The 22,658-nt window shown below is 38.6% G+C and overlaps 1 protein-coding gene across 1 annotated transcript in view; it reads left to right on the top strand.

Moving 5' to 3' along the window:
• The window catches only part of SLC27A6 (solute carrier family 27 member 6), a 69,222-nt gene that overhangs the window by 40,783 nt on the left and 5,781 nt on the right, over nt 1–22,658 (top strand). Inside the window, exons 5-7 of the mRNA XM_077138320.1 lie at nt 9,113–9,307; nt 18,282–18,372; nt 21,037–21,235. Coding sequence (XP_076994435.1) covers nt 9,113–9,307; nt 18,282–18,372; nt 21,037–21,235 — 485 coding nt within the window. The remainder of the gene's footprint in view (nt 1–9,112; nt 9,308–18,281; nt 18,373–21,036; nt 21,236–22,658) is intronic.

Consider the following 22,658-nt stretch of genomic DNA (forward strand, 5'->3'; position numbering starts at 1 on the left):
TTTTTATTTCTTTTCCCCAAATATTTGAAGCATATTGTTGTGTCTTGAGAAAATCAGCTACTCTTTTAAGTAAATCAATGATGCATTTAGGATTCTTATAACAGATATGAAAGCATTTAGAAAAGCTGACAAGTTACCAAACCCTTCTTTTCCACTGAGAAACTGCAGATGCAGAAATCAGGAACTATGATAAGAAATGAGTTTCGGTAAGTAATAGCAGCATAAGTGTTGGTAGGTTTTGGAATGCTTTAGAACCCTGAGCTCTTTATAAGTGCTCATTTTAATACTTAATGTTTCATATTTCATGGTTAGCAGTACATGTAAAATATCCATGTCTTTTCTCCCTGTTTATACTATCCATGCTGTCATCTCCACTAAGAATACTTATATCCCTCATTTATGAAATTTCCCAACAAGTTAGCTTTCTGTAGAAAGCCATGAGCTAGTGCATTGGCTGTAGAATCAAAAGACACATCCTCAAGCTCGGAGTCTTGCTGTTTTATGTCTTTGGCCTGTCACTTGTCTTTGAGCCACAGTTCCTGTCTAATCTAATTTGAATAACCATACTTACTTTTCCTAATTGACACTTAATTTTCACAATCCAGTTATGAGATATATGTGAAGAAATGTAATCCAAGAAGCCCAGTACAAATGGAAAGATTTTATTTTTAAACAAGGTGTAATAATGCTTTTCATGAATTTAGGGTAATTTTGGTGGGTGTTGAAAAGTAATTGGTCTTTGACATATACACAGCATATAACATTGATTGCAATATCCTACCTAACAAGCTATGGATGATTTTTAAGTAAACCTTTAATGATATCGGCATTAACAATTTTAAGGTATAATTTAATAAAAAATAAAGAGACTAAACATAAAAATTAAATGAAATTAAGACTGAAAATATCACACCTGCGTGGTCTTGGGTTATATCCTCTTGTTACTGAAGATGTGGCATGTTAGTTAGGTTTTTCTCCATTTCAGTTTGTTTAACATTTAAAATGTTACACCCAGATTTCATTTGCTCGTGTTCGCTTTGCGCATTCCTTTACTCTCTCTGTTCCTGCCCTCCTTGCTGTGGCCATGGAAAGCCCACGTCAGAGTGTCCATCTGTCTCCTGGAGTGGGAGCCTATCCCAATATCTGCTGGAACATCTAGCCCACCAGCTAGTACGAGAATCTTCAGCTTACGATAAACTGTTGGAATTTCTTTTTGTAGATCATCTTATTCCCGGTGGAAAAAATAACAATGAGTTTAGATTAAAAGATCCAGGATCTAATTCTAGCTTTTCCACTTGGTCACTAGGTTACATTGGGTAAGTAATTTCACTTCTTTGCATCTTGGAGTGAATGAGCCTGAAATTCAAGTCTAATCTTCATGTTTTACAAACTCTGTAATCTTGGGCAACTTATCTTTGTTTTGTGAACCCCTTTCAACCCAATTTTGTCATCTTTGTTATAAAATAAGTGTAAGAGCAATTACAGCCAGGGCTGATATGAGGGTTAATGAGTTAAGTGTAGAAATTCAAATGGTAGCAGAATCCTTACAATGGTGAGGATCCCCTGGAAGGGGAGAAAGTAAACTGTTGGAATAGATACTTTTTATTGTTACAAAAGTTGAGTTAGCGCGAACACGTATGCATCTAATTATCAGCGGGTTTTAAGAAAAAGGAGCTTTATTATGTTAAAAAGAATCCAAAAGGAGCAATGATAATCCGTAACATATGTTGTTATGCATTTTTGATAGATGATCCTTTAGGAATTAGAACAGACTTTTGTTTTGCTCATTAAGCAGCTAGTTATCCACAGCTGAAGGCACGAATGCTCTGCCCCTTTGTTTTCATTATGAATTTATGTTTCTTTTCTGTCTCTCCATCTATCAACAAACATCGTTTTGTTTCCTGAGAAATGACTAGTGATACAAAATTAACTGTATTTACACTGAGCCTCTAGAGTTTCACTTTTCTAGGCATGTAAAGGGACTATTCAGCGGGGGTACTCTCTGGGTAGAATTCAGCAAATGTCCTGGGAGAAAGAGACTTTGTTTCTAGGGGTTCATCGCTAGAGGCTTATGTACTGCAGCAAATGACTAAATGAATCTGTGACCCGAGTAGGAGGTAATTACAGTTCAACGACAGCTTGCTTATCGCAGCTCAGGAAGGACATTGTGGGAAAGCAGTTCCCAAAGAGTGTTTTGAAGAAAGGGAGCTTTGGTTCAAATTGCTGTGACTCCTTTACTGGTTATTGGCATACCTCTTTGATGCCTAGTTCTGCAAGCTGCAGGGAACGTTGTCTATTGAAACCAGAGAACTTGGGAGCCCTTGTATGAAAAGCTCTGCCCCATTCCACAAAATCTCTTTTAAATTTTGAAAGGGATATGAAATATCTGAAGATACAATGAGTGTTTCCTGGGTGTTGTAAAATGGCATGCGTATGTGTGGCACACACTCAAGCACTCACATAAAACTTTGAGATAGTTGAATGCCTTTTCAGATTTATTGAATAAAGGGCAACCCTACTGGGTTAAAAAAAAAAAACATGTTTTGATGGCTTCCTAATATTGAAACCAAGAGGACAGGCTTGGCAGAACTGAATGGGCTTCTTGGAGTTGGTTCTTCCTTCCCGTCCTCTCCTCTTCCTTCCTACCTCATGAGCATGTCCTGTGCCCCAGGCCTGGTCAGGCACTGCTGTGGGCATTGTCCTGCCCAGTGGGGTACGTCAGAGGATAGAATGGGCAACGGTTCCTGCCAGAAGACAGCTTGCTTTTTAATGAGGTCAAATACCGTCTCCTCCAGTTATCTGGGGTGTGACGTGGACCTGAATTTCATGTGCAAAACAGAGAAAATGCGTCTTGTTTTCCGGAGATATTGTGATGATTAAGGTGAAATCATATGGTAATCTGGACCTGGGAAAACAGGCCCACTTCCTTTGCTTCTGCTTATTTGGCTGCAAGCATGTCTTTTGTTCCTGCCCTGCCCTCCCTGTCCCTGCCCCTTTCCCGGGCTCCTGCCCCTCAGTTCTCTTTGTGTGTTTCTCTACTTGCTGTGTCCCTGTCTGTGTCTCCCGGTGCCTCTCTGGGCAGAGGAGTCTCGGTCTCTGCGTCTGCCCCTTTCTTTGTGGCTGTGTATGAACGTGTGCGACCGTTGCTCTGAGCTTCTCTGTGTCTCTCTCAGATGTGGGTTTGCCTCTATCTCTGTGTGTCACTCTGGATCTCTGTCTCTGTGTATCTCTGTTTTAGTCTCTGTCCCTTTCTCTGTCTCTTCATTTTCTTTCTCTCTCCTGCTCCTGGCTCTTACTCTCTTGTCTTCTTCTCAATCTCTCTCACTGTCTTTTTCTTTTGCCCTATATGTCTGTCTCTCTTGAGAGAGGTCTGTTGGTCTCACTCTCTATCACTCTCTCTCCTCCTTTTTGTCTGTCTGTCTCCCAAGCACTCTGTCTCTCCCTGTCTCTGTCACTCTATGTCTTCCCCTTCTGTACGTGTGTGTACATGTATTATGCATTCATGGGTTCATTTAATTTTATTCATTATATCTGTGTAAACTCTCATCATTCTGTTCCTGACGTCACTTAGCTGTCCAGTGAGAGTTCAGGTCAAAAGAATTAAAAGGAATATGAGTTTCTTCTTAAGACATCTCAGGTGCACTTTAGGGTCAGAGAAGGGGATTTTTTTAAAAATGCAGATGGCATACTGCTAGTTTCACAGCAATTTCAATACTGACACATAAGAGTAAATAAATAAATAAATAGGTACCCACACACACTCTTTTCAATGTCCAGATATCCCAGGGTCACCTTTTAAAGCCCCCATCATCAATTCTGATGATTCTTCCTCACCTGTGCCACTTCGTGTGGCCACCCTCCCTTGTCTTCTCCTTGATGTGTTCCTGCCTGGCCACCTCTGAGCTCAACTGTGTGAGCTGCGTTCCTGGAAGATGTCCATAGTTGTAAGGTTTTTTTATGACCTTGTTACAAAACTGTTTCTAAAAGGACATTCCTATTTACATCTTGCTGAGAAGGAGAAGCAGGCTATCCCCTCAGTGCATTAGGACTCAAAATTTCGGTTAATTTAAAACATGGTGAAGTTGAGGTAGAAACATGATTTTTTGGGAAGCTTATTTGTTTCCCTTTGGTTTTAGCAATTTTAGTGCCTGTCTATGGCAATACATTAAGAAGATTAACCCTTTGTTTTAATAGTTCCAAGTATGTTCCTTTTTTATTTTGACTTTTAATATTTTAGCTGTTTTTATTTTTTGTAGTTACATACATATTTTTCTTCTCCTGCTAACAGTTCTGTTTAATTTGTGATTAAAAAGTCTCTTCACATCACATAATCAAAAAATGTATAGGTTATTTTCTTCTTCTCTTCTTTACATTAAACTATTGTATTCATATAGAATTAGTTCTATGAGAAAGATTGTTCTCTGTGCAAAATAGAATAAATCCCAAGATTTGCAGTGGTTTTATACAGGAAAATGAAGTGGAAAATCTAAGCACTAGTTCCATGCCAGGCAGGCAGTGCTGACATGCCCTAGGAACTGGGAACCAAGAGAGAGCTGCTCTGGGTTTTATTTAATGGTGGGAAACACCTCTCTTAGAAGAAGCTGCTTGATCTGAGTGCCTTCTTTTCTCACCTGCAGAGTATTTACCTTAGATCCATTCATGTAGATCTAAGGGGATCAATACGTCAGAGTGTTTTTTCTGACATACCCACAACCTTGACTATCTCATTTTTAAATTTAATTTTTATTTTATCAAAGTAGTATTTGTACATAGTTTATAAGAAAATCAGATTTATTCTCTAGAGAACAGTATCTCCCATCTATCAATACTTGATCTCTAAATGTAAAGACTTTAATTATTTTAGGGTGGTTTTATTGTAATTTATCTCTACATTTCTCCATAAAACATGTGTGCTACCATTTCTTAATTTTTCAGTTTTAACTATCATCTCTCTGGCTTTTTACTCACATATGCCCATTGACGTGTTTCTTCTCTCTTTATGATCCCAGTATAATTATGACAGTTTCAATATGCTGGCAAGGTTTTCAATTATTATAAAGAAATTACAGTATATAACTTTTTCATAGGTAAGCCACATCCTGTGTTTATAATTTATTTTTATTCATTTTTTCTCTCTTGTCAATAATTATTGTCTAGGTTTCTTTTTAAATTTTGCTTTCTATATGTCTCACTAATTCATTTCAAACTCTCTGTCAGAGCTGAAGTTTCTCAATATGGTTTAACAACACTTTAAGATTTTCACTCAATGTTACTTATTTGTTTCTTGAAAACATCCCCCTGGGGCTTTATTGAGTGTCATAGTTCCAGGTATAAAGTTCTATCATGGAACTTCCTTTTCTGAAAATTCTCCTTGCCTTCTTCGTATGTTGGCTCTGCTGATTTCTGGATTCCGTTTCTTCTCTTTCCTTGGCATAATCTCTTGTTTTGGCGGATTTCTTCCATCATTAATGCAAATGTCCTACGCTGATAGCACGTTTCATTAATAGTAAAACAGGCATTTTTCTTCATATTTTGACATTTCTGAACACATGGTGACTCCACACTCAAAAGCACGACATAGTTCAATAGGTAATGTCCTCCTTTCTTAATTGTATATAGAAGTTACACTTTAAATTGATGGTGACAGATTAAAAGAAATAGAATTTGAATAGGTATAGAGTTTTAGGATAGAAATCATTTGGGCTGAAAATTTTTCTATCAGTTGTTTGTAAAATATAGTGTATATACTGCAGAGATCTTAAGTGTATCTCATACATTTTCACAAATTAAACACCTCAAGGTAAAAAAACATTTAGTACCCCAAAAGCCTTCTCCATGCCCCTCTGCCAATGATTTTCCTCCCAAATGTGAACAATGTCCTGATTCCTGAGACTTAGATTAGTTTTGCCTGCTCCTTAAAAACTGCATCTAAATTAAATCATATACGTGTATATATATGTATATTCTGTTAGCCCTGCTTTGTTCACTCAGCGCTATGTCTGTGAGGTCCATCTTTAAGTGACGGTAGGTCATTGCTTCTCCTTGCTGTAGAGAAGGAGGCAGAAAAATGACCTCCCAAAGATATTGACGTTCGAGTCCCTGAAACGTGTGACTATGTGTGTACTGGGAGCTCTCCAAAGACAGGGGTTATCTTAGACTACGGTGGGTCCAGTCTGTGCTCGTGATCCCTTAAGGCAGGGGAGAGATTCAGCAGAAGGTGAAGTTGGAGGGATGTGAAGCATAAGAGGGACTTGGGTGCCACTTTAGGCCTGAGATGTAGACTTCTGGGAGCTAAGGCAGCCTGCAACTGACAGCCCCCAAGGGAAAGGGAGCTTTCAGACTACAACCTCCAGACATTACTTTCTGCTAACAACCTGAATGAGCTTGGAAGGAGATTGCTCTCCCGAGCTCCCAGTAAGAGCCAGCCGGTCTACACCGGGATGTCAGCTTTGTAAGTCCCGGAGGAGAGAACCTAGCTGTGCTAGCCTGGACCTCTGACCTGATAAACTGTGAAATAATACATTTGCATTGTTTTAAGCCCCTACGTTTGTGTTAATTTGTTGCGGCAGCAATAGAAAACTAATACAGAATTATTCCATTATATGATTAAAACCACAATTTTTAAAATTTTATCTTTTACTTTTGATGGATTTGGATTGCTTCCAGTGATACTATGGCCATTCCCTTCTGTGTCCTTTGGTAAATATGTGTCTGAATTTTCCTGAATATATAATTGGAGTGACATTGCTAGGTCAAATTATATACATATGTTCAGCTTTAGAGTAGATATCACCCAACACGTTTTCAGCATGGTGCACCGTTACATATTCCTGCCTGCAGTCCAAGAGAGTCCCAGGTGCTCCACGCCCTTGCCAGTACTTGGTATTGTCAATTTAGCACTTTTTGCCTATCTTTATAGATATTTAGTGATATCAGATGAAGTTTTAATTTGCATTTCTCCAATGAATGATTGTGTTGAACGTGATTTTCATATAATGGTTGGACTTTTGGATATTCTTTCTGCAAACTACCTGTTTGAGATTTTGTCAGACCACAACCAATCCCAAAGCAGCAGCAGAGCTGCTTGGCTGGCCCTCTGGACTTCTATGAAATTGGTGGGTAGGAAAGCGCAAGCCCAAATGAAGGTATAAAGTTTATTGCTCTGCAGCACAGAAGGCATCATGTTTTTCATGCTTACGTCTTACTTCCACAACAGTTTCCTTTCCCCCAGGTTCCCAGGGGCAGAGCAGAGACAGGGCCAGGTGGGTGTTGTGTGCCTGTGTCTGCACCACAGCTGAGACACGGTGTCCTTAGGAAACACCCAATCACTTAAGTGCCTGCTGGCAAACTTGACCTTCCTTTAACCCCAAGGAAGACATTATTAACAAATCTCCTCCAAGAAGAGGAGACTTTACTATCTCGGAATATAAATAAATTTGCTCTGTGACCCAGAAGTTATCTCTAGCTTCCAAAGCAATTAGATGCACAAGCATCCTGGAAATGATAGTGTGATATATATAGAAACATCATGGAGAATTGTCTCCCAACAGATTTTTACCCATCATTTACTTCAAAAATATTTGATCATTTCTGATGTGATTTTTCTTTCACCCATGGTTAGTTTAGAATTGTCCCATTATTATTCAGATATTTAAAGATTATTCCTGTTACTATTTATTTCTGTTTTAATTTCAGTGTGGTCTAAGAATATAATTTGAATAAATCCAATGCTCTAAAGTTGGTTAAGACTTGCCATACAGTCCAACATATGATTAATTTGGGGAAATGTTTCATTGGCACTTGAAGACAATGTGTATCCATCAGCAATGATTATAGTGTTCTGCATACATAATTTAGGTTAAGTTGTTTAATTATCTTGTTCAAACATCTACATTCTTATGGCTCTTTATTTTTTTGTCCGAACAGTACCAAGAGAGATAAGTTGAACAGAGATTTGTTTATTTCTCCTTTTAATTCTGAGTTTTGCTTTATACATTTTGAGTATATATTATTAGTAAATAGAAGTTTAAGGTTGCTTTATCTTGTCATTGAATGGATCCTTTTATTATTATTAAATGACCCTCTTCATCTCCAGTAATGTTTTTTGACTTAGAGTCTACTCTATCTGATATTAGTAAAGTTTTACAAGCTTTATTTTGGTCACTGATTGCATGGCATATCTTTTGCATCCAACTTCTTTCAACTTTTATGCAGGCTAAAATGAAAGGTATGTTTCTTGTGAGCAGTATGTAGTTAGGTTTTATATTTGTATGCATTCTGACAGTCTTAGTCTTTTACTTGGAGTATATTTTCCATTTATGTTTAATGTATCTACTAATATCTTTGGGTTTATATCTTCTATCTTGCTCTTTGTTTTCCTTATTATTTTTCCTTTCCCCTCTTTCTAGACTCTAAACCCCTCTAATCATGTTTTATTATTAATGTTTTCCATTGATTAGCTCTTTAAATATATATTCCTTAATTTATCTTTAATTTTTAAAAAATGTTTCCTTAAATACTTTTGTTATTTCAGAGGTTACAGCATTCATTCTTGCCTGGTTACATTCTATCTTAAAATATTATCAGTTCTCTTTCTTTGAAAATGCAAGGACTTTACTACGTATTGGGCATTAACTGTATGTTGCAGTATATAAGTGAGATCAATATTATTTTCTTCTTTTGAAGATGATTGAATTGAGAATCAGAGTGGGGTTTAACATATACTTCAAATTTATGTGGATAATAAATGATATAGCTAGGAGTATAATCTCAAGATGTTTTAGAAGTTTTTAAGTAGTATTTTCTTCTTAAAATATGCTGTCTTTCTTACCAGATGTTTACCAAAAAAAAAAAAGACATCAGTAATTTGAAATTTAGGAAGAGCTTTTTCCAAATGTGAGGAAATAAAAGCTGCATTACTCTTGGCTAGGCTTACTTACATTAACAATTGGACACAATTCTGCAACAGGCTTATGTGATTTTTATTTACTTTCCTACCAGTACTGTACATATGCAATTTAATTCTATCATTTTTGCCACTTAAGTTATAATGATAAAGAAAGATTTGAACCCTGACTTAATCAATTATAAGCCAAACCTCTTCTTTTAACAGAGAGAAGGAGAAAAGGATCACCAGGTGCGTCTAGCAGTTGGAAATGGTTTACGAAGTGATGTATGGAAACAGTTTTTAGACAGATTTGGAAATATTAAGATATGTGAGCTTTATGAAGCTACTGAAGGAAATGTTTGTTTCATGAACCACACTGGGAAAATTGGATCAGTTGGGAGAACAAATTTCTTTCACAAGGTAAGTACGATATTTTCTATACCAAAGAAATGCACTGAGGTTTGCTAATCTTCTTGTAGATTTTATGCTTGTTAATTAAGGTAAATATGATTAATTGTTATTAAGTGAACTTCTATACGCAAACAGATGCGTTGCCTCTAAGTGAACTGTGGTGCTTTAAGTTATGAAAACCTCAACAATCTCTGACCCAAACATAGGAGACTTTAATAATACCTACTTCTTGCACCATTTTCAAATTTAATCACATAACGTATACAGAAAGATAAAAGGCCCTGGAATGTATTAGCTTGCCTCTCTCCATTTACTTTGATTCTTTTTAACCTATTTCTACTTATATTTCATCTTTTGTAACACTCAAATAATTGTATACAGTCTTCTAATGAATTTTTTTAATATGTCAAGATAAACTAAATCTTAAAAACCGCTAAAGAAATCATCTTCCTAGGAGTAAAAGACTGACAGCGAATTTCTCAGCAGCAACCATGGAAGGATGGGAGGCAATGGATGGATGCCTTCAGCTGGCATGGAGAAAATAACTGCCAGTCTAGACTTTATAGTCAACAAGAGTATTTTTGAAGATTGAAGGCGAAATAAAGAAAATAACCTCAAATTTATAAAACATAATTAATGACATCTCAATGGGAAATTTAAAAATCCATAATCATAAGTAGGCTATTTTATGATAGCTCTTACAGTGTTGACAGAACAAGTAAAAAACAACAAAACCAGAAACACAACAAATGATATGGAATATTTGAATAATACGCTAAACAAGCCAATGACATATTGGACATTTATATGCCATTGCATGTAATAACTGCAAAGTACACACTTTTCTCTAACACATATGAAACATTTGCAAAAATTTATTGTGCTACTTTAAGAAGTCTAAAAATTTTCAAAGGATTGAATATATATGAATAATGTTCTCTGACAATAGTTTAAGCTAGAAATGAACAAGAAAAATATAGCTGGAAAATTGCTATATGCTTGTAAATTAAATGTTTCTAAATTTCCATGGGCCAAAAAAACCCTAATAAAAATTAGAAAGTATTTTGAAAATGCCACATCTCAAAACTAATGGGCTTGTCTAAAACAGTTGAAACTTTGTGAGCTAAAACTCTGTCTCCATAAAGTAACTCAAAAGAAACTAAAACTTTAAAAATTAAAAAGAAGGAAATAATAAAGAGCGCAAATTAAAGAAATAGAAAAGGAGCATTTAGTAAGGAACATCAAAAGAGATAAAAAAATGTAATTTTTTAGAAGTAAGAAATTTGTTATTACTTAATTGGCACATAGAGAGAACTCACAAATAATCAATATCAGGAATGGAAATGGGGACATTTCAGATGCTTTAGACACTAAGAATCATAAGAAAATACGTTGAACAATTTTATATGAATACATTTGAAAATTTAGACAATTCCTAACAAAATACAATTTCTCATAACTGACTCAGAAATGATCTTTTCACACTAAAGTTTACTGCATGTGATTAAAGGATTATTTCATCATTTTAGTTAGTGAACCAATAGTAAAAAGATCTTCCCTCAGTCACATGTGCCTTCCATGATGAGTTTACCAAATGTTCAAAGAGCAAATAATCCCTGTCTTACAAATTCTTCCAGAATATAGAAAGGGGGCAAAACTTCCTAACTCACTTTATGACTCCCAAGCCTGACATGAATGGTGCAAGAACAAGAGTTGGCAGGTATGTGCCCCTCATAGATATATGGTGAAGGAGGTCTTCTTTGGTCAACGACCTGTCTCAACTGTGACCGCACACCTACCTGAGAGTGGACTATCTCATGATATTGCTGTGAAGCTTTCCAGACTGCCCTACCAAGGGGATATTAACAATTTCCCTTTGTCTTGAAAAGACTTTTAAAATTCCATAATGCAAATCTTAGTGCATCTGAATTACTTACATTTTAACTTCTTTAGTTTTATAGCATTAGGTTTCTGTGTAATAAATAGCCATACATCAAAGTACACCTTGAAGCAATGAAAAAAGAAATATTTAGATTTCTAGTCTATAGTGGTTTTTTTCAGTATCTGGAAGTTATTCACATACATATGTAGGTTTTTGCTGCAGCTGCTCAGCTTGTTAGTCAGGGTACTCATTCAAGGTTGGTCTAAATTTTCTAAATGTTATTAACCCAAAGAAATGCAAACTATTTTCATAATGCATTCTTTTGGGACTTTGAAGGTCTAGATGATGTCTGGGAAATACGGGTACATTCTGAACATTATGTTCTGAAATGTTTTTGGAATGCAAGTGATGCTATTACGGAACTTTACACTCCTCGCAGTTAATTTTCTCAATTCAATGCACTGGCTCCACGACAAATGTGGTATTCCTATTAAGTCTACTTAGTGAAGCTGAGTCATTCCAAAGTAATCATCCAGGAAAGAGTACAAGAAAGATCGGTATTTTTTATTACTGGCTTGACATCTGTTTTGATCTTCTAATGTGTTAGGTTCCTCATCAGACTATATAAATTTCAATAATGCAAGGAAGTCATAATTATCCTCAATTAAGTTGGCTAACTTCTGATTGTTCAACTCTCTAGTTGTTTTTTTTTTTTTTCCAGTTTGGGATTGAAAAATAATCATTCCTAATACCATATGGATTCTAGCCTGAAATTTTAATCTCATTAAATGTTTTGTTACCTAACAGTTAACCAGGAAAAAAAAATTGGAACAATAACTATTTCATAAGTAGGTGGGGCGATTTGAAAAATCCTTCCTTCAAAAATTCACTCCAAATGGAGGCTGCCTCTTACCATCTCGGAGGGGCTCAGTCTTCAAACGGAAAGAGAATATCATACACAGAGGAGATAAGACAGTAACCCCAGAGTTCCTGGGGTCTAAAGGCACCCCCCGATATGTGCTCCCAAGGCAAATCTTATAAAAATGTGGTGACGACGTATTTGGGAGACAAACCCTAGTAGAAGTTTTAGACTGCCTTCTCCTTTTTTACAGAATTTTAGTCTGGGGATAGCAGTTAGGAAGGAATGAACATGAAACCCCCAGAGAAAATACAACTTGAAAAAGGGGGAAAAAATGAATCTAAATGAAAGGCAGCTGAAATGCCCCAAAGATGTTTAGAAAAATAATTTCCCATAGGCTCAAAAGGTTGCAGTAATACTCTCTTTAAAAAATAAGACCTCAAAGGAGAGGAAAGTTCAAGGAAGATATGGCAACAAAAGTTGAAAATTAAGCATCTGCATCAAAGAAAAAATAGGGAAAAAAATGAAGATATTACATAGGTGTGTACCACAATAAAGGACTGAAAGTTGAAATGACTGCAGGCATTGTGAAGCAACAAGACGGATGGGTTTAAGGAGTCACACAAACACAACAGAAAGTGTAGGCAAGTAATAGTGTTAAAAAAAAGTAGAGGGCGGGCCACAGTGGCCCAGTGGAGAGTTCTCGCCTGCCACGCTGGAGACCCGGGTTTGGTTCCTGGTGCCTGCCCATGTGAAAAAATAAAGAGATAGATACAGTAATTTGACATATGCTAATTGGTGTTTCTGCAGAAAAGATCAAGGAGAAAAAAAATTCCAAACCTAAATGAAGGACACTCTTAAAATGAAGACTTGAATCTTCAGATTCGAAGTGCACATTATGTTCGGGGCAGGGGGTGGGGAGAGCAGGAATATGATGGAGAATGATCAGACAGAAAAATATATCCTGGTGAAATTATTGAATAAAAATTAAAGCAGTCTGAGGAGATACTGAAGTAGAAAAAGCTGGCAATGTGCAAAGTGTAGGGTGAATACGAGGAGCAGACTCATCTCAGGCTTCTCTCAAATCAAAAACAAAGCACTCAGTGCCAGAAAAAAGGAGTTATGTCTTCACCTAAGAATTTTAGTCCTCACTAATTTACTCTTGCAGTGTAAATGCAATGAGGTGTTCTCAAAATGTTAAGAAATCAGAAAACAGAATGCCCATGTATTTATAGAAATGGAAAACTTCTTTCTGAAAAATCACTGAAAGACAAGTTCTGGTCAACCTAAAGATGAAAAAGAATTTAGGAATTAAGGAATCAAGTTAAAAGATTTGATAGTGAGCATCGCTTCCATTCAAATAAGGACGATTGTGGTGGATTGCTTTGCTTCCTGCACCCATTTGGACCCACTCCTGATCTGGTCTGCAAGCCGGGGGGCCTGGACCCATTGTAAGTAAGACGTCTTCACGGTGCAGCTTCCCTCACGGCGGGTGTGACCCCCTGCACAGGTCGGGCTTTACACAGAGTGAAAGCCAGCTGGAAGGAGAAGCCAGGAGAGGCCTCCACCTGCATTGCTGTATCACAGGAAAGCCAAGGAGCAAGCTCCTTGCTGCCAGCCCAGGAGGGACCGTCTTCGGGAAGAATGTGTCACCTTGGCTGCTTTCTCGATTTTGGACTCCTTCTAATCTCAAAAATCATGAGCCAAAAAATCCCTGTTGGTTAAGCCAAACAATTGCATGCTATTTCTTTCAGCAGCGGGGAAACTAAGACTCAGATCAAAAGACTCAGATTACAGATAGAATGGAAATATAAAACCTGACAGTATAAAAATAATAACACATGCAAAACTGGGGATTTAGTGGGAGGAGAGGAGGAAATGTGAGTGCTAATTCTCTCATCTTTAATAATCGTCTCCTTTTTTTTTTGCATGGATAGGCTCTGGGATTCAAACCCGGGTCTCCAGCACAGTAGGCAAGAACTCTGCCACTGAGCCACTGTTGCCCACCCTAATTCTGTCATCTTTTAGTGATAAATCAATAGATAACATGTAAAGATTAAACATGGGGTTAATAAGAAGGCTTGGTTTCTTAGCATTTTCATAAGCGTTTTTTCTAATATATATTATCTTAAAAGCCAGCATTTGTTAGGGACTGTTGGTGTTTGGATCGTGTCCCCCACAAAAGGGGTACTTGGGGTCCCAGCCCTGGTCCTATACTGTGACCCCATTGGTAAAGAGGACCTTTGAAGATGTTATTAGTTAACTAGATGGCGATGGGCCTGAGTCCAGTGTGGCTAAAGTTCATGTATGTAAAGGAATTGGACATGGAAAAGTCATGGGAGGCAGCCAAAAGCTGGAAGCGAACAGAACGCGAAAGAGAAAGGAGAAGATGCTGCTGTATGCATTGCCACATGACAGAAAAGCCGAGGGGCCCCAGAGACACAGCCAGCCTGAAGGTTCTGATGCCGGAAGGAAGCAAACCTTCTAGTCTCTCAACTTGCAAGCCAAACTATTCCCGTCAAAGCCAGCCCTTGGTGTAACACTTGTTTTGGCAGCCAGGAAACTAAAGCAGGGACTAATGCCTGTTTGCTGAAGAATCTCCCTAACTTCAGTTCCGATTTCTTTTGTTAAATCCAAAAAAATTTTAAAGCTAAATATATTTAATAAAATGGTGTTTCGGTTTGCTAAAGCAGCCAGAATGCAATGCCAGACATAGATTGGCTTTTATAAAGGGGATTGATTAGGTTACAAATGTACAGTTCTAAGGCTGTGAAGATGTCCAAATTGAGGCCCCAACAGAGGATACCTTCTCGGGGGGAAAGGCAGCCTCCGGGTTCCTGCCGCATGGAAGGCACATGGTGACGTCTGCTGGCCCTTCTCTCTTGGCTGGTTTCAAAATGGCTCCCTCAGCTCCTGTGGGTCCTTCTGGCTTCTGCAGAGGGCTTTTCTTCTGCATCACTGAATGTCTGGCTCTGAGCTCTCTGAGCTCTTTAAATTCTACAGGAAACTACTGTAGACCCACCATGAATGGGCAATGATCCAATCACAAGGCCCCACCCACAGTTGGGTGGGTCATATCTCCATGGAAATCAAAAGATCTCACCCACACTATGTCTCTACCCACAAGATTAGATTAAAAGAGCACATCTGGGTGGGCCACGGTGGCTCAGCAAGTAAGAGTGCTCACCTGCGATGCCCAAGGATCCGGGTTCGATTCCCAGTGCCTGCCCATGTAAAAAAAAAGAGCACGGCTTTTCTGAGCCGTATAACTACAATCCAGCGCAGATGGTGTGGTCCCAGTTTTCACAGATTGTCCTACTGATCAATTTGACAGCTTTCTCTCTGTCTTCAGATTTAAACGAATGTTTTTAATGCTGTTCATCAGATTCATTCTTTAATGTATATTTACTAGGAGTTTTTGATAATGCCTGGTACTGTAAACGCAGTGAACAAATAGACATAAATTTCTGCCTTTGTAAGTGATATTCTGTTGTGGCAAACAGAATAAAATAAGTAAGCAAAATATATTCTGTATCACATGGTCATAAGTGCTAATGAGGAAAATAAAAGGGAAAGGAGGTAGTGTCTGTGTGTTGGGATGGGGGTTTGCAATTTTAGATAGGGTGGCCGGGAAAGGGCAGCCCGAGAGACTGACAGTTAAGGAAAGACCTGAGGGAAGCGTTGTGCAGCCGCCTAGTGTTCCAGTTGACAATCTCCAGGTCAAAGGTCCTGAGGCGGTCACAGGAGAAATGTGGTGTCCAGGAGGCCAAGGTGGTGGGACTGGGGTGAGAAAAGGTTTTGAGCAGAGGGCTGAGCCGATTCCATTTGATGTTAGTGGTGTCACTGTGGCTATGCTGAGAATACAGTGTGCTGTTTTAATGGTTGATGGTTAATTTTCCGTTGATATTGGGGAGATATTACATTTTCTTCTTCTAACTTTTCCATTTTGCTTGATTTCTTTTTTTTAAAAAAAGTATAGTTAACTCATAACTACTCAGAGCCATGCACTCACTGAACAGTGCATTCTAAGAATAAATGTTCATGGTTGTCCAACTGTTATCTCAGCAAAAGAGCTGTGTTTCGGGCGTTGTGTTTAAGAGAACGGAGGTTCGGGCCGCTACGTCACGTGCCTGGTCACCGCCCCTCTGCTGTACAGGTTCAGGCCCCTGGGGATGGTGGGGGGAGAGCCCTGGGTGGGGATCAGCCTGGGAGGGGTCTAGCCCCAGCTGTGCTCCTTGGACTTGTGACTTTGAAAAGCCACTTCCCTTCGGCGGCTCCAGAGTCTCTTCCTGTAGTAGCGGGTACATGACCTTTCTGTCCTGACCCTTCACTGCACACATCTGAATGCACGAAGGCAAACGGGTGTGCGTGACCCTCTCAGGACCCACGCGTGCAGCCTCGCAGACGTATGTTCTCGGGGGGCCTAGACTGCTGTGTCCGGCACCCCCTGCAGGGGGCAGCATTATGGCCCCGAGTGCATGCACATCTAATCGTGCCCATGCAGTGCCTGCTACAGACACACAAATACATTAAAGGCACTTTCCACTGCAGCCTCTGCCTTTTAGTTGCATTATTATAATGCAGCCGTTTTTGTAACCTCATGGGAATATCCTAAAGCAGGAAAATACTAGGGATCCTCTCGATGAGCCTTAATGCTTTGAAGGTACTCATATATTTCGATTGCATTTGGACGACAAATTTGTCCCATTGCTGGTCATCAGGTCTACCACGTCTGAGCACAGGCGCACTGAGCAGACAGTGCGTGTGTAACTGCCCAGACACATGGTTCCAGATTAATCTAAATAACGTCAGAGCCGATACCACCAGTTGCTGTGTAAATTTTTTTTTTTTTTAAACAAAGCATGTCAAAACAGGAGGCAAAAAAACATGAGAGAAAAGACTGGGTAATGAGCAGGGCCCTCTGTCATGCATGGCCACAGTTCCACAGGCAGTCCAGATCTTCACAGTCCACAAAAGTGGACAATTACAGAGACCGACACAAGGCAAGCTTAGCTTTAATAAAGAACCTTTATGTCCACAATAACAATACATTTTGCCTTCCTGTGTCTTCACTGTCCTCACCTTAAAATAGGGCAATACTAAATGCATTCTCATAGAGTAGTTTTGAGGATTAGATTAAATACTATTTCTTTAGCCTTTAGCACAATATACAGTAATTACTTAATCGATATTAATTACTCTTATTCATAAATTAATTCAAATGATGAATGGTCATGCTAGCTACATCCTGATTATATAGAGATTAAAACCAGAGATGCTTGTGTTAGATCTTTGATAATAAATATGTATAAAATTATCTCATCACTCACCTCAAGCTTTTCCCACTTACTCTTTTTTTTTTCCTTAATTTTTCTCTCCCTGTCTCAGTCGCTCTCTCTCTCTCACACCTGTTTTCTTTACTCTGTTTGTCCTTGTCATTTTCCCCACTTCATTTAATTCTTTCATGTTAGTTTACTTCTTTCTAGTTAAGGTGAGTACGATTACTTTTTTAAGTGATCAGTAAAGCCCCAGTTTTCTTATATGTAAAATGAAAAGGTTGGATCAAGCCAACTTTCAGTTCGCACCCTAGGTCAGCATTTAGTGGATGAGTGAATCTGAACAACACGGTAATGTGGACCGCACGAGGACACGGGCAGTGGGATGGTTGGATGAGGTGCAGTTACCTTGTTCCCAGCGGGGTGAGGATGTGCCAACAAATTTGCCATCTCAAACCACGCCAGTGTGAAAAGAACTGAGCGTTCATTTTGGTGCATTAAGGTGAATGACCAGGGGAAAGGGGCAAAGTAGGTGTCACAGTAACAAGTACATTTTAGGAATCTCGTCATTTTTCCAGGGACTCTGAGGAAAGAATAGGCAAAATCCTTGCATCTGTATAGATGACCTGTTACTTCTATGAAAGCTTTCCATTTCAGGAGATATTTTAAATGACTTAATTGCACACATTAATTGCTTCTGTACTTTGATTTCACTCATTCATGAATAAAATTAATATTTTGCTAGGGTTAAGTGCAAATGAGTGATATGAAAGTAAATGCCAGTAAGTGAGTGCTTTTTTTTACCAGTACCTTCAGTATTGATTTTCAAATATTTGTTTTTTATTACTAAGTGTTATTGTTTTAATAAGTATATATTCTAATTATTTCAATTGGCAGGGCACAAAAGCTGCTATCAGCACATATAATTAACCAAATACCTGTTTTGATTTGTTTGTGTTTTTACAGCTTTTTTTCCCTTTTGATTTGATTAAGTATGATTTTCAGAGAGATGAACCCATTAGAAATGAACAGGGCTGGTGCAGTTGCGTGAAAAAAGGTAAGATTCTTGTGTTTGAAGACGTCTCCTCCAGCTAAGTTTCTGAATTCCTACTTAATTACTACCAAATCTAGGGAAAAAAGAATGATTATTTCTAATGTGCACTTTTGACTTAATTTGGAATTTCAGTGCAGGTGGAATTGTTAATTATTAGATGCTAAGAGGTGCGACTGGTTCATTCAGATGGTACATTGTTAAATTTGAAAGTGCTTACTATTTGCTGATATGCTTCTTCATCAACTGATAGTTTTGTAATATTGGTGTGTGTCTAACTTCCTATATGAAAAAAACATAAAAATGAGTGAAAATTTATCATCCTATGTTTAATGGAAGGGCAGGCATGCTTGGCTTTAAATCTAGGCTCTGCCACTTGGGAGCTGTGCAACTTTGGGCAGGTCACTCAACCTCTCTGAGTCTCATTGTCTTCATGTGTAAAGTAGAGATGACAATATTTTTTTCATGAGGTTATTGTTGACGGCTAACTGCAATGATGCATGTAAAGCCCTGCAGAGAGCCTGCCCTGTGGCTTGTTGCCTTCTTCCCCTTCTGTTTGCCCTCTTGCTCCCCACCCCCACCCCAAAGTCAAACTTTCTTATAATTTTAGGTTAGAAATTTTAATGAATGCAAGTGTTCCAATTGACTGCTGCTGGATATAATCAAACTTGAAAGTAAAACGTAGAGAAGTGCACCTAGAATTTTTAGTGAGTTTGTCTGTGCAGTCAGCCAAAATTACTTATTTCTACCTCCAAATGTGTTTACCTTTCAGAGATGATTTCTTAAATCTTTTATTTCACATATGGCGATAGAGATTGCAGGCCTGTTTTGATTTTTGGTAGGTGGAGAAATTTTAATAAATATTATATTAAAAACTTTATTAAAAAATAAACATCCCAGTTATTTCAATTTCATGCCTAAGGGCCTTTATAAAATATATTTTCCTGATTCAAGTGAAAAGCAATTTCTGAACAAATTGCAAAGAACTTTATTTAAACACAATCTATTTTATTTATTACAATTACAATAATATCTGATAGTGGAAGCTGAATTCCAGAACTGTGCTTACGCAACCTCAGGGTTTCCTAAAGAGCTGGTCGATTCCAAATATCTGCTTGGTTTTGGCATTCACATTATGAGTTGTGCATCTTTTTTTTTCCTGCACAGCATTGTGTCGTCAGAATGTAAATAGTGTCTACAGGAGACAGATATGCACTATAGCCTGTGTGAGCATTTGCAATAATATTTCAGGGAAGAAACTGTCACCCGTGTCCTGAAAGAGAAAAATAAAGAACACTGTAAAGAAGATATAAAAGGCTTGGAAAATTCTGAAATATTAGAATGTAGACTGACAGAATACACCATGGAGGTGAGGCTATGGAGTCAGGAAGACCTGGTAAAACTCCAGCTCTGGCATATGGTAGCTATAGAGCTTAGGAAAAATACTTTTTCTTCCTCGCTTTCGTCACCTGTGAAATGGGTACGCTGTGAGTGCCCACCTTGCAGGTTCGTCAGTGGGGTCTGTCTGCACATATCTGTAAAGCCTTTGGAATACAGCCTGGGCCCTGGGACGTGCTCAGCCCACGCACGAGGCTGTGCAGGCTGCTGGGATATTGAAGGTGGCGACGGCAGGATGATGCGACAGAGGCGTCCCTGGAGGAGAGCAGGCTGGCTGGCCAGCGAGATGTGTGCCCCTGAAGCCGCAGTGCTGGGGGCGTAGGAGCGGTGGAGATCGAGCAGTATCAAAGGGACATAAATTGTTTTACAGTTTGCTGGAAGTCAACCCTATCCTAACTCATTACATGAGTGTGTCTCTTTACAGCAAGCCAAGCACATAAGCGCTGTCCCTAAGGCTTCTGGGGAGGTGATTCCTGCTCCCCTTTATCGTCTTACCTTCTAACAGAAGCAGCTTTTCCGTTGCAGGTCGCTGGGGAAAATCTTGATCCATTTGGATACTTTTGAATGGAAAATTATTTCAGAAAATGTGTCAAAATAGAGGTAAAATTAATAAGTTTCATGGGATAAGAGGCCATTGCTTTCTAGTCAAGGATTCCTCCCCAGAGGAATAAACCAAGTTCTTAAATGTTTAACAACATGTTAATTGGATCAGAGATAATATCGTAGAGAATCCTTGCTGCTAAATCATGGACTTGAATTTGAGTTCTAGGTCCACTGTTTACTGTTTGCTTGACGTTGGCATCTTTCTTCCCCTCTTTGGGCCCTAGTTCCTTCCCTGAGAAGTAGGGATTATAATGTAGATTTCAAAGGATTTCTGAGCAAAATAAACAAGGGGACAGTTGCAAAGGGTTCTGTGGTGCTTGACCTGAGCAAGTGCCCAATAAATATTGCTACTATCGTCATTTTATTAAAATGATGATCGTGATTGTGGTTCATATAGCTGTCATTATTACTGTTACACTACCTACACAATCCAGAAATGGAAATATCCCTTGGCTTATCCACCCCAGATGTAAAAGAAATTTAAAACAGCTTTTCCTGTTTTAACAGGAAACAGAGTAACATGTGTTTGTAGCAAGCTGTGGAAAGATATGCTGGAGGAGGCACCCAAAGGAAGTGATGTCAGATATAACAGCAACAAGTTCAGAGGAAAGTACGACGTGAGTGACACTCAGAAGGCTGAAAAAAAGTTCCCCACTCTGTGTCTTTCAGGGGAACCTGGACTCCTCATTTCACAAGTGAATGCAAGGAATCCCTTCTTTGGTTATGCTGGAAATAAGAAGCACACAGAGAGGAAATTGCTTTGTGATGTTTTCAGAAAGGGAGATGTTTACTTTAACACCGGAGACGTACTGGTCCAAGATGAGGAGAATTTCCTTTACTTTTGGGACCGTCTTGGGGATACTTTCAGGTAGGGACTCTCATCGGATGCGCTGCTCATTCTGTAATTGTGAACCATGCTCAGGACAAGGCTTTAGGGAATCATTATAGACAAACACTGTAGCTCTTCAGCTTTCAGGAGGCAGACAGAGCCATTTTATCTCCATGATGTCACTCTATCTAAAAACCCACTGGCCATATGTTTCCAGAAGGAGCTATAAATCAGATTTTTATGTCAAATTTTATAATCATTTCAATGAATCAGTTTGGTCCAAATCAGTGCATTCCATTTATAGGATATAAAGTGGTTAGGCAGATGTGAATTGCTAAATGGAACAGTTATGATAGAAGACCTAATTTGATCAATTATGGTCTAATTCTTGGCCTAATGACAAAAAATATGGAACAGTGGAATTTCCTTTTCTCATATTTCCTTTTTTAATTCCCTAAGATGACTTAAGGCTATGAAATTATTTTGCCTACCTGGTCAGTGACTATAGAACAGTGAGGGCAGACAATAGGCACTCAGCGAATGCCCGGATGACCAGGTGAGTACATGAATCATGTTTCCTACCTCATCTTCATGCCACACTCTGAACTCACGGTGGAGTGAGTTGCTACGTGATGCATCTGGGAACACAGTTGATGCCACGGAAACTTCAGCAAATGACTGGTTATCCCTTTCACAGCCCAAAGGATCCTAAAGAGCAGGCAAGAGATCCCATGAGGGCTGGGCTCCCCGGGGGGCCAGACTGCGGTGTCAGGGTCCTTGGATGGCCGCTCTGCACACACCCCACCCCGCTTCTGAGAGGAGCGACCCTGTGCTGTTTTAGCACCGAGCATTTACACACTCCAGGCCAGGTCCCCCGCCGCTGAGATTTCCAGCCCGGCTGAGCAGCTGGGGCTCCTTGTTCAGGGTTTCAGCTTCAAGGTATGGCCAGGCCTTTTCCTGAGACCGAACATCTCCTAACTGCTAGGGCCTGGAAACATCTGCACACAACAGAAAAGGAGGGGCCAGGGGTAGGTTAGGGCTGGTGGGAGATGGTTGCTAAGTCTGTCTGTGACATCTCCTGCATGCAGGAATTATTAAAATTATTATCAATAATAAATAAATATAAATTAATAAATTTATTGTTAATAATAATTTTAATAAAATTAAAAATTAATAATAAATATAAATGACCAACAATTTTATAAAGTTTATAAATTATTTTATAAATGATAAGATACAAATTGAAAAAATAAAAAGATTGTTAAATAATTACTTAAAACACAATTACTAAAATAAGTAATTATTAAAATTATTCTAATTAAAAGAAAATATCCATTCTTAGGCTTGTAAAGAGCTAAAGAAGCTAATACCTAAAAATTTGAGGGGGACAGTTGACTACAACCCAACTATAGTTTCACTTTCAATTTTTTATATCCCTATCACTAGGGATAGGAAATGCTTT

Source organism: Tamandua tetradactyla, chromosome 20 (assembly GCF_023851605.1).
Source record: "Tamandua tetradactyla isolate mTamTet1 chromosome 20, mTamTet1.pri, whole genome shotgun sequence".
Lineage (NCBI taxonomy): Eukaryota > Metazoa > Chordata > Mammalia > Pilosa > Myrmecophagidae > Tamandua > Tamandua tetradactyla.